The 17,847-nt window shown below is 39.0% G+C and overlaps 1 protein-coding gene across 2 annotated transcripts in view; it reads left to right on the forward strand.

The window, feature by feature from the left end:
• Nucleotides 1–17,847, forward strand: part of PHEX (phosphate regulating endopeptidase X-linked) — a 319,542-nt gene that overhangs the window by 48,711 nt on the left and 252,984 nt on the right. For both annotated transcript variants that reach the window (XM_060686722.2, XM_087871354.1), the window contains exons 4-5: nt 13,678–13,764; nt 16,384–16,610. In XM_060686722.2, coding sequence (XP_060542705.1) covers nt 13,678–13,764; nt 16,384–16,610 — 314 coding nt within the window. The remainder of the gene's footprint in view (nt 1–13,677; nt 13,765–16,383; nt 16,611–17,847) is intronic.

A 17,847-nucleotide genomic window follows, 5' to 3' on the forward strand; every position in this document is an offset into this window, starting at 1 on the left:
TTTTACTCTTTGTGCTCTCCAAAACCCATCACTCTAAATACCAAAATAAATTATTATGATTGCTGCTTCTGTTTTCTTTTTTCATGTATTGAAATTACCTGCGGCCGCGCGTGTAATTATGGGTGCAACTCGTTGCGTGCATGTAACACCTCTCCTGCACAAGCTGCACTGGCTCCCAGTGGTCTTCTGGGTGTGATTCAAGGTGCTGGTTATCACCTTTAAAGTGCTCCATGGCTCAGGACCTGGGTACCTATGAGACCGCCTTCTGCCACCGATAGCCTCCCGCCGACCAGTTCGCTCCCACAGAGAGGGACTTCTCAAGGTGCCGTCGGCCAAATTATGTTGGCTGGTGACACCCACGGGGAGAGCCTTCTCTGTGGGGGCACCTGCCCTTTGGAATGAACTGCCCCCGGACATACGCAAGATCTCTGACCTCCGAGTTTTCCGCTGTGCTCTTAAGACCCTGTTTTCCACTGTGCTCTTAAGATTCTGCTCTTCTGACAGGCAGGGCTAGCTTCATAATTGAGTTTTAAATTCGGAATTCTTAAATTTTTGGGTTTTTTAGCTAATTGGCTTTGAATGTAATATTTTTAATAATTTTAAATTTAAATTGTGATATTTGTATTGTGTTTTTATCTGGCTGTACACCGTCCTGAGTCCTTTGGGAGAGGGGCGATATAGAAATAAAATTATCCTTATCCTTATCCTTATCCTTATAATAATAATAATAATAATTTTATTTCTATACCGCCCTTCTCCCGAAGGACTCAGGGCGGTGTACAGCCAATTTAAAAACACAAGACACAACAATAATTAAAAATTAAAATAATTAAATAGATTTGGCCAATTTAAAACCCCAAAAATTTAAAATACCCCAGTTTAAAATTATTAAGTTGATAGCCCGGCCTGGCGGAACAACAGGGTCTTCTTTATCATGTATTCACCTGAATTTTAACTCAGCACAATGTCTATGGAGATTCTCAGTCATCCAGGTCATGGTTGTCCCAAAGGTGCTTTTTCAAGAGGCAATTGGACTTTCTGGGTTTTCTTTAAAGACATTTCGTTTCTCATTCAAGAAGCGAAACATCTTTTTAAAAAAACCCAGAAAGTCCACTTGCCTCTTGAAAAAGCACCTTTGGGACAACTCAGCACAACCTATGTTTTTAAATATTATTAAAATATACATACATAGTGCATTCATAATGCACTATAAAATATACATACAGTGCATGCATAATCCTAGTAACTAATAAAACTATTATCACATTTGCTTTGGGGCTAGTCATAATATGATTTAATAAATTGAACCATGTTTTAGAAATGTAGCCCTACTTATCTACATCTGATTTTCTTGAAAATGTTCCATACTATTTTCAAAGGTGGCACATCAACTTCGATCCTTATCAAGAGGGAAAATATAGTGGTATTATTTTTTTGATTGATTTAACACTTAAGCTGATTATGATTTCCCAGGTTATCATTTGATGTATGGTTGAATGTTCATCAAATCTCCCTGGAAATGCATATTAATTAAATCCTCATTTACTTATTATTGCATACTGATTGACACAAACGCTAAGCATATTAATTATAATGATCCAACTGTCAAAAAATTATTTAGGATAAAAAGTATAAATGTCTCAAGAAATGAGTTAATTACACCAATAAATTGCAAGGTTTCTGCATTTGTCCAAGTGATAAATTTGAGCTTGTAGGGAGCTCAACAGTGGCCACAGGATTGGAAAAGGTCAGTTTACATTCCAATTCCAAAGAAAGGCAATGCCAAAGAATGTTAAAACTATCACACCATTGCACTCATTTCACATGCTAGTAAAGGTATGCTTAAAATCCTACAAGCTAGGCTCCAGCAGTATGTGGATTGAGAACTACCAGAAGTACAGGCAGGATTTCAAAGAGGCAGAGGAACTAGAGATCAAATTGCCAACATATACTGGATCATGGAGAAAGCTAGGGAGTTCCAGAAAAACATCTACTTCTGCTTCATTGACTATGCTAAAGCCTTTGATTGTGTGGATCACAACAAACTGTGGCAAGTTCTTAAAGAGATGGGAGTACCAGACCACCTTATTTATTTCTTGGGAAACCTATATGCGAGTCAAGAAGCAACAGTGAGAACTGGACATGGAATCACTGACTGGTTCAAAATTGGAAAAGGAGTCCAGCAAGGCTGTATACTGTCGCCCTGCCTATTTAACTTATATGCAGAACACATTGTGAAAAAGGCAGGGCTAGATGAATCAAAAGTTGGAATTAAGATTGCTGGGAGAAATATCAACAACCTCAGATATGCAGATGATACCACTTTAATGGCAGAAAATGAAGAGGAACTAAAGAGCCTCTTGATGTGGATGAAGAAGGAGAATGCAAAAGTTGGTTTGAAACCCAACATAAAGAAAACTAAGATCATGGCATCCAGCCCTCTCAATTCGTGGCAAATAGATGGGGAAAGAAATGGAGGTAGTGACAGATTTTATTTTCCTGGGCTCCAAGATCACTGCAGATGGGGACTGCAGCCAAGAAATTAAAGGACACTTGCTCATGGGGAGGAAAGCTATGGCAAATCTAGACAGCATACAAAAAATCAGATACAACAAAAGTGAGTATAGTCAAGGCTATAGTTTTCCCAGTTGCAATGTATGGCTGTGAAAGTTGGACCATAAGAAAGGCTAAGTGCCAAGGAATTGAGGCCTTTGAACTATGGTGCTGGAGAAGACTCCTGCGAGTCCCTTGGACTGCAAGGCGATCAAATTGGTCAGTCCTAGAGGAGATGAACCCTGACTGCTCTTTAGAAGGCCAGGTCCTGAAGATGAAACTCAAAATACTTTGGCCACCTAATGAGAAGGAAGAACTCACTGGAGAAATGCCTAATGCTGGGAAAGATTGAGGGCAAAAGAAGAATGGGAAGACAGAATGAGATGGCTGGATGGAGTCACTGAAGCAGTAGGCTTGATCTTAAATGGACTCCAGAGGATGGTAGAGGACAGGAAAGCTTGAAGGAACATTGTCCATGGGGTTGCGATGGGTCGGACACGACTTCACAACTAACAGCAACAACAAAAGAAACTCAAACTATAAACTGGGAGAACATAGATTCTAGTTCTACCTTGGGCACAAAGCCAGGTGGGTGACCTTGGGCCAATGATTCTCTCTCTGCCCTAGGAAGGAGGCAGTGGCAAACTACATCCAAAAACCTTGCCAAAAAAACTACAAAGATTTTGTTGCCAAGTATCAAAATCTGTGTCATTTGGGACCAGACCATGTTATCTCATCTTCAATCTTATTTTACAAATAAAAATGTAAAATGTAAGATTCTCCATTTTCTCATGGAAAGAGAACTGAACTTTAAAGAAATCACTGTTAGCAAAACACAGTATTATAAATTTAAATAAATGGTTACTAAAAGCATGATATTGGGAAATTGAATAATCAGAAACAACCTTCAGAAAATAGGTTCTTTCCCTTTTAAAGAATGTTTAAGACTTTTCGGGGTTTAAGACCAATGGTGGGTTGCCCCCGGTTTGGACCGGTTCTATAGAACCGGTAGTAAAACCAGTGGGAGGCTCTGCCCACTGACCCTGACGTCATCAGAAGCAATCTGTGCATGTGCAGAAGGAAGGCCCGTGCGCGAGCGAAGCAAGCGCTCGTAATCCCATTGTGAACCGGTAGTAAAGGCAAGTAGAACCCATCCCTATTTAAGACTCCTTCCTTCCTTCCTTCCTTCCTTCCTTCCTTCCTTCCTTCCTTCCTTCCTTCCTTCCTTCCTTCCTTCCTTCCTTCCTCCCTCCCTCCCTCCCTCCCTCCCTCCCTCCCTCCCTCCCTCCCTCAGCTGTGGAGAAGGGACCAGCACAAGAATAAAAATATTGAGCCTAATTTTAGAGAGTTGTGGTTCCATTTTTATTTTCAGCAAGCAAAGTATATACTTAGCATTTTCTGTGTTCCTAAATACTCCAGATGTCTGTCTTTAGCATCTCCTTGTTTCTGGAGCTTGGACTATAATCCTTTCTGGAATGCACTAGTGTACTCTTGCAATGTTATAATTAAAGTCTCTGTGTTTGTCAAGCCATGAGTTCCTGGGGGGCGGGGGAAGCCACAACCCTAAATTTGAGGTTTTCTAAAAAATGTAGATCCTACTTTAGCAACTCATCACTGAACAAAACAAGGGTCATGGGAACTTGCTTGAAAAGGGCACAGATTATTAGTCCATTGATCTCAGTATTATCTACATTAACTATTCTTTGAGGGATCAAACAGGCAAATTTTCCTTTCTTCCTTTCTTCCTTCCTTCCTCCTTCAAGATGTAAATCTTGACTCTTAAGATCCTGGCACCAAATTATGGACCCTTCTGAATGCAGTAGTGTTCTACAATTGAGTCCAGACTCAGAAAAATCTGCCCAACCTTTTCTTAGATTGGATGTTTTAATGGAATTTTATGCCAAGCCTTATTACAGACAAAGTAAAAAGTAATTTCACTCTAGATAAATTGCATTCACAAAGTGTCTTGCATTTGATCTATGTAGGATAGAATGATACATAAAATGCAAAGTTGCTTAGTATTAAAAAGATAACATTTTTAAACTGAGAAAGACTTCCAGTGACTTTGTAGATTTATTTTTCTTCATAATATTATGTAAAGTTTGCTGTTGACTTTTTTTGAGATGGATCAAGATGGCTTGAGTTTTCAGGCTAATGTACTGTTCTGATAATCCCTGACTGCTCCTCAACTGGTGTTAGCCAGGCTTGACCCTCCTTAACTTCTGAGCTACAACAAGATCAACCATGTGCTGCCAAAGATGTTCAAAATGTTTTGACATCAGAAGTAGGACCATTTCAATTGCTGTTATTTTTAAGTCTTCTCCTGAATTCAGAAAAAAAATTGTTTTGCAGCTTCCAAGTATTATTCTTGGGGTTTTTTTCATATTTTCAAATTTATCAACAAAAGGATATATCTAGGACAAAGCAGCAGACAATATGCAATGAATGTAGGGAGCTGTTCTGGATCTCAGTTCAGCTTTTGTAGAAAAAAGTCAGAAGCCTAGTAGTACAGTCAAAGTACTCACAGTTTTCTGAAGGATTTATAATGCAAATTGGGTGTGGTAAATGCAGATTACTAGTACCATAATACAAGGTTAGTACAATAATATAAGGTTAGTTTGGTTAATTGAAGTTGAACATTCAAGGTACAGTACATTTGAAAATGCATTGATTGTATTGGCTTTGGACTGTTTTATTGAACTTTGGTGTGTGCACATTTTGCATATACTGATATGCCTGTAACTGTAATCTTAATATTATTGGTGCAGTTTATCAGCACCAATAGGCTCTCCCTTTTTGCATCTATCAACCACATAGGCAATGAGAGAGACACAGTTATTTCTGGTGAACTTCTGGCGACCAGTATGTAGCTATAAATAAATACACTTTTACAACATGATATCAAGTTCAATCTATTTGCTTGAACTTGCTTAGTAAGATACATGACACAGCCTATAGAAAGCAGTGTTTAACTAATGTAGTTGAAAATATTTCTAAAAACTTTGTAGGAATAGAAAGAAGGATAACTTGTACTTGCTTGTATGATTTGTATATTTCTAGAGAAGTGCTAATAGAAAAGAATATGATGAAATTAGCTCTTTGTTCCGCTAATAAGTTTCCCAAGCACTACAGATTTTATTTAAGGAAAGAAAAATTGGGGGAAAGTAACTGATTTTAGCTAACTGATTTTTCAACTGCTCTCCCCTTTCTTGAGCAATCACAGCAGAGATAGAGATGTTATATTTCAACTGCTCTCATAGAAGGAGAGCAGTTTCTGATCATCCTTTCTGACGATTTACAAGAGATAGATGATGTACGTAAGACAGCTGCCATTGATGGAGTTGAGCAGACTGCAGATGGACATCATTGCCCTTCAAGAGACAAGACTGTTAGACTCGAGATCTGTTAAGGAGAGAAACTTCTTGTTCTTCTGGCAGGGAAAACAATCAAACAAGTCTAGGGAATATGGGGTTGGCTTCGCTGTCAGAAACACCCTACTCCATCTGCTGCAGAAAGTGAAAGAATTCTGTCCTTGCAATTCCACTCATCAGCAGGGCTGGTTACTCTTATTAGCACATATGCACTGACATTATCATCTTCAGCAGAATCCAAAGACAAATTCTGTGACAATCTGGTTGCTACTATCAAGAAAATCCCTGAGAAAGAACCACTGTTTATCCTTGGCTATTTTAATGCCAGAGTTGGAGTTGATTATAGTTCTTGGCCCACTTGTTTAGGTCAGTTCGGCGTCGGGAAGATGAACATGGCCAACGCCTGTTGGAGTTTTGCTGCTACTATGGTTTTTGTGTTAGCAATACATACTTTAAAATAAAGCCTCAACACAGAGTGTCTTGGAGACATCCAAGATCGAAGCTCGACTTGATTCTTACCAGGTGCTCCAACCTCCCCAATATTACAATCACATGCAGCTATCAGGGTGCTGAATGTGCTACAGACCACTCCTTGGTGTGTAGCAGAATAAAACTGCAAACAAAGAGATTGAATCACTCGAAGAAGAAAGGAAGACCACGAATTGACATCACCAAGACCCGCAATCAGGGCAAAGTGGAGAAATTTGCACAAGCACTCAAGGAAACTCTCCCAGGCCCGTCTGAAGTAAATGCAGCTGAACAATGGGAATATTTCAAGAATGCTGTTTATAACACTACCTTGTCAGTATTTGGTAAGGAGATCAGAAAGACAGCAGATTGGTTTGAAGCCCATTTGGAGGAGTTGACGCCAGCCATCGAGGAAAAAAGGAGAGATCTAATTGCATATAAAGTCTCTTCCAGTGAGCGCAACCTACAGGTTCTGGGAGCTGCTCATAGCAAAGTCCAACAGACTGCCAGGAGATGTGCTAACAATTATTGGCTGCAGCTGTGCTCTCGGATCCAGATAGCAGCTGACACAGGCAACATCAAGGGGATGTATGATGGCATCAAGCAGGCCTTAGGTCCAACACAGAAGAAATCTGCCCCTCTGAAGTCTGCTACAGGTGAGGTTATCCAGGATCGAGCACAGCAGATGGCACACTGGGTACAGCATTACTCTGAGAAAATGTGGTAACTGAAGAAGCATTAAATAACATTGAATGCCTGCCTGTCTTGGAGGAACTTTAGAAGAACTAAATGCGGCCCTGAACTCCCTTGCCTCTGGCAAGGCACCTGGGAAAGATAACATCCCTGCCGAAGTTCTGAAGTGCTGCAAAGAGAATATCCCCACTGAATTGCATGAAATCTTCTGTCTTTGTTGGAGGGAAGGTGGAATACCACAGGACATGAAAGATGCAAATATCGTCACACTGTACTAGAACAAAGGTGACAAGGATGACTGTAACAACTACCGCGGCATCTCTATTCTTAGCGTTGTAGGGAAGCTGCTTGCCCATGTCATACTGAAGAGGCTCCAGGTGCTTGCAGAGAGAGTCTATCCAGAATCACAGTGTGGATTTCAAGCCAATAGGTCCACTACTGACATGGTATTTTCCCTTAGACAGCTGCAGGAGAAATGCAGGGAACAAAGACAGCCACTTTTAGTAGCCTTCATAGATCTTACGAAGGCTTTTGACTTGGTTAGCAGGGATGGCCTTTATAAAATTCTCCCCAAGATTGGATGTCCACCTCAGCTCCTCAACATCACCAGGTCCTTTCATGAGGAAATGAAGGGCACTGTAGTTTTTGATGGCTTAACATCAGATTCCTTTGATATTCAAAGTGGAGTGAAGCAGGGCTGTGTCCTCGCGCCAACTTTATTCGGGATCTTTTTTGCTGTCATGCTGAAACATGCTTTTGGAACTGCAACAGAGGGTATTTACCTCCGGAGCAGATCAGACGGAAAACTCTTTAATCTCTCTAGATTGAGAGCAAAGTCTAAAGTCCAGCTGAAATGCTTACGGGATTTCCTCTTCACTGACGCTGCCGTCACTGCTCACTCTGCTGAAGACTTCAACAACTTATGGACAATTTTAGCAAGGCCTGCCAAGACTTTGGTCTAACAATCAGCCTGAAAAAAACACAAGTCATGGGTCAGGATGTGGATTCACCTCCCTGTATTACAATCTCTGCACAAGAACTGGAGGTCATCCATGACTTTGTGTACCTCGGCTCAATTATCTCTGACACTCTCTCTTTAGATACTGAGCTGAATAAACGTATTGGTAAAGCGGCCACCAGATTTTCTAGATTTACAAAGAGAGCATGGCTTAATAAGAAGCTGGCGGAACATACAAAGATCCAGGTCTATAGAGTCTGCGTCCTGAGCACACTCCTATACTGCAGTGAGTCTTGGACCCTTTACGCACAGCAGGAGAGAAAGTTGAACACCTTTCATATGCGCTGTCTCCGTATTCTTGGCATCACCTGGCAGGACAAAGTTCCAAATAACGCAGTCTTGGAACATGCTGGAATTTCTAGCATGTATACACTATTGAAACAGCAATGCCTATGCTGGCTTGGGCATGTCATGAGAATGGCTGATGGTTGGATTCCGAAAGATCTGTATGGAGAATTAATACAGGGAAAGCACCTCAGAGGGAGACCACAGCTGTGATATAAGGATATCTGCAAGAGGGACCTAAAGGCCCTGGGAATGGACATTAACAACTGGGAAACCTTGACCTCTGATCGTTCAGCTTGGAGGCTAAAGACATAACATGGCCTTCTCCAATTCAAAGAGACACTTGTTTGGCAGGCTGAGGCAAAGAGGCAGTCCTGGAACCAGTGAAATCTGGGGGCTGGGCAGGGGACAGAATGTGTCTGCCCTCAGTGTGGAAGGAATTGCCACACTCGAATTGGTCTTTTTAGTCACACTAGATGCTGTTTTAGAACCTCTTTCCAGAGCACGATACCATAGTCTTTTGAAACTGAAGGATGCCAATGTTAATGTCATAGAGGGGATTGTTGTTTTCAAAAAATGTTGTAATAATAATCCATTTGAATAAATTTTCTGTACATTGTGGAGTCAATAACAGGTATTCTTGTAGCTCTGGGGTGAAAAAAAAAACCAAGGAAACAACATAATGATTGTTCAAACTGCCCAGTGATTCCTAGATCTAGAATACTAAAAATGTTTTGAGGGTTTTTCTAGTGAAATCTGGAGAAATTTTGCCCCATCAAGATATTGGGGTTAAAATTTCACCTGCCAAAGATGAAGAAAATGGACATTTTACATGAAGTCTGTCAATAAACCCTGGAGATGAGGTTTGACATGAATTTGCCACCTTATGAATATATTATAAATTGAAATTCTGTGTTTTGTTCCAAAGTTGTATATTTAGCTTTTAAGGTAAAAGATGTGTACCACACATTCAAATCTTACTAAACAATTGTTTCCCAGCTTTCTGCATCAGTTTTCACCTTCTTTGCCTCTTTTCTGTGACCATTTTACTCCTATGAGTAAAATGAATGAGCTGGAAGGGTCATTGGAGGTCTTCTAGTCCAGCTTCCTGCTCAAGCAGGAGATCCTATACTATTTCAGATAAGTGACTGTCTAGACCAGTGATGGCGAACCTTTTAGAGACTGGGTGCTCAACTACAACCCAAAACCCACTTATTTATCGCAAAGTGCCAACAGGGCAATTTAACTTGCATAATGAGGTTTTACTACCTAAAATAATGATAAACAAGGCAGAGTTCAGCTAATTTTTCTAAGAAAAACGTGATAAATGCACTTTTATGCCTCTTCATTTTTTTCCTGATTTTGAAATATTGCGTTTAGCAACAATAAAAAAGAAAAACTTTTGTAATATCATTTCTCTTTCCCTCCCTCTCTTTCCCCCTCTCTTCCCCCTCTCTCTTTCCCTTCCCCTTCTTTGTTTCTCTCTCTCTTTTCCTCCCCCCTCTCTCTTTTCCCCTCCCTCCCCCTCCCTCTCTATCTCTCTGCCTCTCTCTGCCTCTCTCTCTTTCACTCTCTTGCTCTTGCTCTCTGTCTCTCTGTGTGTGTGTCTCTCTGTCTCTGTCTATCTCTGTCTCTTTCTCTCTTTCTGTTTCTCTCTCTCTTTCCCTCCCTCCCTCCCTCCCTCCCCCTCTCTCTATCTCTCTGTTTTTCTCTCTCTCTCTTTCCCTCCCTCCCTCTCTTTCTCTCCCTCTGTCTCACCCTCTCTCTCTTTCTCTCTCTCTGTCTGTCTCTCTCTCTCATATCTATCTATCTATCTATCTGTCTGTCTGTCTGTCTGTCTATCTATCTATCCCTGCTCTCCTGCCCAGCTTCATGTGTCATGTGAATCCAACCACTTGGGCTGTGGAGGGGGAGTGGAGGCTGGAAGGCAAAGCCAAACATTAGAGATCCATGCAAAATAAAGCAACTCTAACCTGGATCCTGTTGGGGAGACACCCTCCTTCCCTCCCCCTCTCTCCCCCGCTGTGGAGGCCCGGGCAACCTGAGTGCAGCTCCCTCCTCAGAGGTGACCAGCAAGCAAACAAATGTGGCTCTCGGCTGGGAGGCAGTGGCATGGAGCCCCACCTCTGGCCAGCAAGAGCGGAGCAGGCAGGGCATACACCTTCCCCGCCGTGGCATTGGTGCTGGCCAGGAGGGATGCAAAGCCGAATGTTTGGAGCTGTGCTCGGTGGAGTTTGCAAGTGGGCTTGGTGGGGCCGCTTGGCGTGGATACCCTGGCCCGTTTGGTTCGCCTCAGCGTGGGATGGGAATGCAGAAGATGGAGGAAATCCATGCCTCTCAGTGTTCAGCCCTCAAAGTCTCTTTTGGGGTGACTGGGAGGGGAGGGCAAGGGGGTCCCAACAGGGAGCCACAGTGGAGGGACAAAAAACCCACAGCTTGCCAATGCCTGCCCTATGGCATACTGTGCTGGGTCAACAGTGCGTGTGCCCACAGAGTGGGCTCTGCATGCCACCTTTGGCATGTGTGCCATAGGTTCGCCACCAGGGGTCTAGACTCTTCTTAAAAACATCCAGTGATGGAGTGCCCATGATTTCTGGAGGCAAGCTGTTCCACTGGTTAATTGTCCTCACTGTTAGGAAGTTTCTCCTTAATTCCAGGTTGCTTCTCTCTTTGATTACAGTAGTTTCAAACAATTGTTTCTTGGCCTACCCTCTGGTGCTTTGTAGAATAATTTGACCCCCTCTTCTTTGTGGCAGCCCCTCAAGTATTGGAATACTGCTATCATGTCTCCCCTAATTCTTCTTTTCTTTGGACTAGCCAAACCCAAATCCTGTAGCCATTCTTCATACGGTTTAGTCTCCAGACCTTTGATCATCTTAGTTGCTCTTCTCTGAACTTTTTCCAAAGTCTCAACATCTTTTTTGTAGTATGATGACCAAAATTGGTGGTAACATTCCAGGTGTGGTCTTACTAGGTTTTTATAAAGTGGTAGTAATACTTCACATGATCTTGATTCGATGCCTCTGTTTATACAACCTATGAATATATGGCAACCCACATTTTCTCAAAATATATTGATTCATAGATGTAAGGGAGGTTTGTCAATAACTTTCCAGTGTTGTAATCATATGGAATGACAGTTAATGCCAAAAACAACTTCCTCTTCCAAATAAAAATGGCATCAAGAAACCAGTGCAGAAGCAATGCAAATATCCTCAAAGTATAGACTCAAAATTACTGAACAGAAGAAAGAGTGGTAATATTGATTCAGGGGACATGATTTGAGAGGGGGAAAATTGGCTTAATCTCAGAAAGAGCAATATCATCACTCCACCTCACCCACTTCTACTCTTGATAGGACAAGAACACAATCAAAGTATTTTAGGTCTGACTTTTCATAGGTAGGATTTTTTTCCCCTTCATAAATTAAATGGAAGAAGTTTAATTTGTGAAGGAAGTTGAAGGGTATGAAACCTAGAGTGAAACTATGATTGTAGGCTGGGAAAGTGGCAGGGGCTAGAAATAGCAAGTAAGATTAGAGGTAAGGCTTTACCACAAATACACAGTTAGTTTCAAAACAGTTCTTTTTCTGAGAGAAAATAATCCTGTAGGAGTATTTAGCTTTTAGTGGAGGATAGACTTCATTTTAATAGGATATTACTATTTACTCTTAGGATAACAATATATTCTATTTAGGCTTATATCCTAAACCGATGATGTCGATTCTAACTGTACCTTTGTAAGACAATCTGCAGCATAGGACAGGGCTCTTCCCTTCCTTGGCTCCATCCAATTCATCTGAGATCCAAATTAAAAGAACAATGCAATTTAAAGTAGAGAAATAGCAACTCAGGGAAAAAAGTCAATTCTTATACTGAATACGGTTGTTTTTGAGAAGTAGCTATATTATGAAGGAAAATGGAAACTCTTGATTATTATTGATTACATATATTTTATGATCAAGGAACCATGGTTTTTTCCATAATAGTCTTACAATAAACCTTTGAAGTAAACAGGAGTGAGAGAAAGTATAAAGTATAAAAGAACAGGAATCTACTATATTTTATTGTGTGTGTATATATGTTTGTTTCTCTCTCCCTCCCTCCCTCCCTCCCTCCCTCCCTCTCTCCTTAGCATTGTCCAAGTGCAAGGTCCACTTTTTATTTTAACAGATCAACCAAGTGTTGATCGATCCATTGTTACAGAAATTGAAAAAGTGATTGGCCCAAAGTCACCCAGCCAGCTTTCAGTTCTAAGGCAGGACTAGAATTCATAGTCTCCTGGTTTCTAGCTGGTGTCTTAACTGCTAGATTAAACTGACTGTCTCACACACTCTCTCTTTCTAAGTCATCTACAGATGTCTCCTTGCCTTTCTGGCAGGATTAGGTAAATTCTCTGAATGTAGAAAATTTTACAAAATTTCGACAGTTTAAGTGAGAGAGCATAAACCCCTTGAACCTGCATTGGAGTGCATAGATGACTCATGAGACAAATTATGACATTTCACTGTTTTGAAGCTCTCTTAAATACCAACTTTGGCACCTGCTGTTTCCATTTCCTGTTTCCCAGCTCTGGGTAAATCCTGGCTTTAGTCAATTGACTTGGAATGTGTTATAGATAACTAGGTAAAAATAACCCACCCCCTCCCCAGAATATTTAGAATGGTTTCAGGGAAATTAAGATGGCAGCTAAAGAAATGGAACAAGATAATTGATTTTTACATTTCTAATTATGCAATTAGAATTGTAGAATCTAACCTTTCATATAATAAATGCAATATATGATGCAATATAAGAAACAGAGCAATATTTAATTATAATTTGGGTAGAATAATCATAGAATCATAGAGTTTTCCCCAAAAGATCCCAACATCATCACTTTCTTATCAATAAAATAAAAGGTGAAAATGTATCTGATGTTATATAATTGTTGCTGGCTCTACTAGAATTTTGAATAGGAGTATTCTACGATGCAAGAATGTATTAGAATTCCCATTTTTGACCAAGAATAGGAGAGAGCTATTCAGCCTTTCTCTTCAGTGTTTAATATTCATTCAAATGCCAGTGATGACATTCCAGAACAGAGTATAATATTCAATGCAACTCTAACGCTTCTTACCATTTGTAGTTTAACATTTTCTAAGTCCCTCAATCAAAAAATGTCCATGGCAGCCAATCTAAATATCTAAACAAATATTCCCACGAATTCAGGTATCTTATCTACATTGAGGATTCTGAACTGTTTTCTAATAATAACAAATGTCTTGGGGGGGAAATCTATTCTTTACAGCTCTCCTTGAAAAACCGCTTAGCAAAAGACGAGACAATGAAGCTGTACAGAAGGCCAAGATACTTTATTCTTCATGTATGAATGAGAGTGAGTAACTATTTCCATAGTGTTAGAAACTATATGGTGCACAACTGTTAGTCTCTATTAGGAGAAGAAGGATGTACCAAAATTAATTCAAAACAAAGTCCTAATATACCTGTGCAGTGAATTTTACATTTCAGATATGTGCAATGGGGCACTTTTTTCTGATTGCAGTTCAATCTGTACAATATTATATCACTTAAATAATTATATAACGTCATAGGCTACTATTGATATTTGTGTATGAAACATATAATCATTAATGTAGCTTTTTCTAGTTTATTGCTCATTTGTTATGCTGGATGGTGTCAATGACAAATGTATTATAATACATCAGGAAATACCAGATTGATTGGTGATTGACAATAGTAATTTCAGGAGGGGAACTGAGTAGTAGGATTGAGACAGGGCTTTTGAATAAGCGGTTTATTATAAAAGCATACTAAGTTCATGGTTATATTAGGATGGAATTGAAAATGATTTAATTGATGCTTTATAGGGGTACAAAAGTAAGATTGAAGGATTCTGATTCACATAGAAACTCTGAGGAAGAAGAACTAATATCAAATAATGATGTATTAGAATAATGAGGGATATTAAATCAAATTTTAGAGTTTTAACACTTCATCTATGATGCCTCAACCAACTCTCTGGAAGCAACAAAATAAAAGGAATGAAGAAGGAATAGCAGGAATTTTAGCTTTGCCACAGAGAAGTAGGAAAATATTATTTTTTCTGCAAGATCTGAGAGGTACTGGACATAAAGCACTTATTACATTGGCTACATTTGTGTTCATATGTTTAGATTTTGGTGGGTTAATTTTTTACAGTGCAAAAGCAACTTGAGGAATTACAGTAAAAACAAAAAGGAAAGATACCACCATTCTTTTACTTCATTTTTTCTTTTCTTCCACCTGTATATATGAATCTTTGGAAACTGAACTATCTATCCAAGAAAAGGTTTATATCTATATTATGGAGATTAGGTCACTTGAAACATGTCTGATAAGACACCTTCTTGTTGATAAATCAAATACTGCATTTTTGGGAAGGAACCATATTTTTCAAGCAGATTATTTACACATTCCAAATCTGCATTGTTGAAGAAATGAGTGAGTCACAGTTTCTGAGATTGGACATCAGAAATTAAGTGAAGCCCAGATTATTGATATTTATTCTCACTTTTCCACAAATTCAAAATAATCCTGAAATACAACTGTAGTCTTTAGTTTAGCTAGCACCCCAGAAAAATTAACTGACTCCTCCATTTCATGTAATATAATCCATTAGCTCTGCCAACCATTAGTTAGGGTTACGTCTTATAATTCTTACATTTAAGACAACATTTGACAAAAAAATAAAATAAGACATCTCTCTATATGTAGTCTATGATTTTCACTTCCTGAACTATGTAAACAGTAGAAGTATCTAAAAAAAAAAAAGTAGAAACTATCTTTCCCTTATTTCAAATTAAGAAAAGTGCTGCATAATGTACACATTTATATAAAATTGGATCTCAGTGGAACTTTCAACTTTGAATGAGGTCATGAATATTTAATTGCTTTTGATTCTAATTAGGAGAAACTTGAATATATAGCCTAGAGCCTACATATTAGTGAGCAGTGAATCATAAAACATAGGAGATATTCTCATTTAGCTGGAATGGAAATGCTTTTCAGACACCTATTGACCAGAAAGAGGAAGGAGGAGAAGAAGAACTTGTTACATGCAAATTCAGAGAGAGAAAGGGGAGGGAGACAGTGTAAGAAAAAATCTAATGAAGAAAGAACAAATATTTCCCATACTAGAGAAAATTCTTATATCAACAAAGGTGCCCCAATGCCCTCCAACTATATTTTAACTCAAAGATGAGAAGATAAAGCCTTCAATTTAAATTTAGGAAGACAGACCTATGCATAGGCTTTGTAATAAAATTTTTATTACATAATGTTTTTTACATTACATAAATGTTTGCACATGGTTTCATTCTTGTCAGCAAATATAGCTGAGTTGTATCTGAGAGTCATCTAAGCAAAACAGTAAGTTAGTTTCAAAATAAGAGGGTGAAGTCTGACAGCCAGAGATTATGTTACTGTTTGTTATGTTACCTAAAACTGCAACTTGAAGTAGAGATAGAGCCTTGCCCTTTATTATGTATTTATTATTATTATTATGTATTATTATGTAAAGCAATGGCCAGTATTAATCAGGGTTCTAGCAGAACCATACAGAAGTGCCATAATCAGGTGCATGCTGGCCAGCTAGTGGAGAATCTGACCATCCATCATACTGAGTCAAAAACTTGGATGATTTGACTTTGCTCTGAAGGTTGCCAGTGACTGAACAGTAGTCAAGGCCTGAACAGACAGATGGCAAGAACATACATTTTTCTGCTCTCTGTGCCAAGACAAGCTATTCAAAATGGCTTATGTTTAGCCTAAATCTATGGTTCTAGGTGAAATGGCTCTACATTTCACTTGATGTAGAGAAATATACATAATGATAGGAAAGCAGACGTATACAACAATATACAGACATACAGACATACATCAATATACAGATTTTAGAAGTGGATTTTTTTTGCAAGACCTTTATGTTGACTGATTATTTTTTTCATTTTCCCAGATAAGATAGAAAAAGCTGATGCAAAACCACTTTTAAACATGCTGAAGCATTCTCCATTTCGCTGGCCTGTCCTGGAATCAAACATTGGGCCTGAAGGTCTGTGGTCAGAAAAGAAGTTCAGCATGCTCCAGACTCTTGCTACTCTTCGCGGACAATATAGCAATTCTGTTTTCATCCGATTATATGTGGCTTCAGATGATAAGGCTTCTAATGAGCACATCATAAAGGTATTATTAAGGAAACCATACAAGTGGTATTTTCAATTAATTTCATTTTATTATTTAGTATTCTGTCCTTATTCTGGAGTAGCAGATCCTGGCAATTGGACTACAGCAATGTGTTCTAAACAGGACTGGCTTTAAAGACCATCTATTCTAGAAGCTGGAAAGTGCAAAATACAGTAGTCTGCTTGCTGGTGAACAACAACAGTCAAGAAACAGCCATTCTGCATTGGTTGAAGTGGAATTCAAATTGCTAGTTTTATCTTGAAAAACCCTATATGGCTTGGCTGTTGTTGTTGTTTTTTTGTTTTTTTTATACAGTATTGTTTATTGAATAGCCCGAAGGCCTTTTCAAACAAAACAGAAAAGAAAAAGGGAAAAAGATAAAACAGTTACAAAAATAACAATCTAAAAATATATGATATATGACGTTAAAATTTTACAATATCAAATTTCAATAGCTAAGTTGCCAAGATTGATAATCCAAATAAGATAGCTCCTCTCTAACTCAGCTCATCTTTCTTACAATCAATGAAATTTTTTTCGATATAACTGGCTCATATTGCTGTCATCCTTTTAAGATAGCGGCTTGGCTGTTAGGTACCTTCAGACCTTTTTCACATGGAATTGAATGACCTGATGTATGCTCTTTGACAAACTCAGTTAATGGCCCCAATGACAAAGTTGTTGGGGATGGGGCCCATGTGTATTACAGCCAATGTTTTTTTTCATTGTGATCCTTGCATTATGTGACAGTCTTCCCTGGAGGTCTAATCAGTGCCCATCTTAATGGTCTTCTTCAAACTAGTAAAAACTGCATTTCCAGAAAGCATTTGGTATGGTGACTATGTGCCACTGCTAGGCCTGTAACATATTTCTTATTATTATATTGTTGTCTTAAATAAACATGTCTAGAAGCCCATGCAGATTGTAATGGTGTATAAAAGATAGGAACAAACTTAGAGATAATAAACACATCATAGATGTATTATTTAGTTAGTTATTCACTTTATATATAAATGTATACAGTTATGGAAGCCATGCAGAGAACATGGATAAGCTTTTGGATAGCCTCTTAGCATTCAAAATTAAACAAAAAAGAAGGAATGCAATTTTGTAGTACCACATGGACATGAGCTATTTATACCCCAGAGAATTCCTTCCTTAACCACATATGCAAGAAGGTACAGCATATTTTAAATCTGTATTTGATTAACTCTTCAGCTAATTTTGTTAACAGTAT

The sequence above is a fragment of the Pantherophis guttatus genome, chromosome 5 (genome assembly GCF_059756535.1).
Source record: "Pantherophis guttatus breed Tessera chromosome 5, ASM5975653v1, whole genome shotgun sequence".
In the NCBI taxonomy this organism is placed as follows: domain Eukaryota; kingdom Metazoa; phylum Chordata; class Lepidosauria; order Squamata; family Colubridae; genus Pantherophis; species Pantherophis guttatus.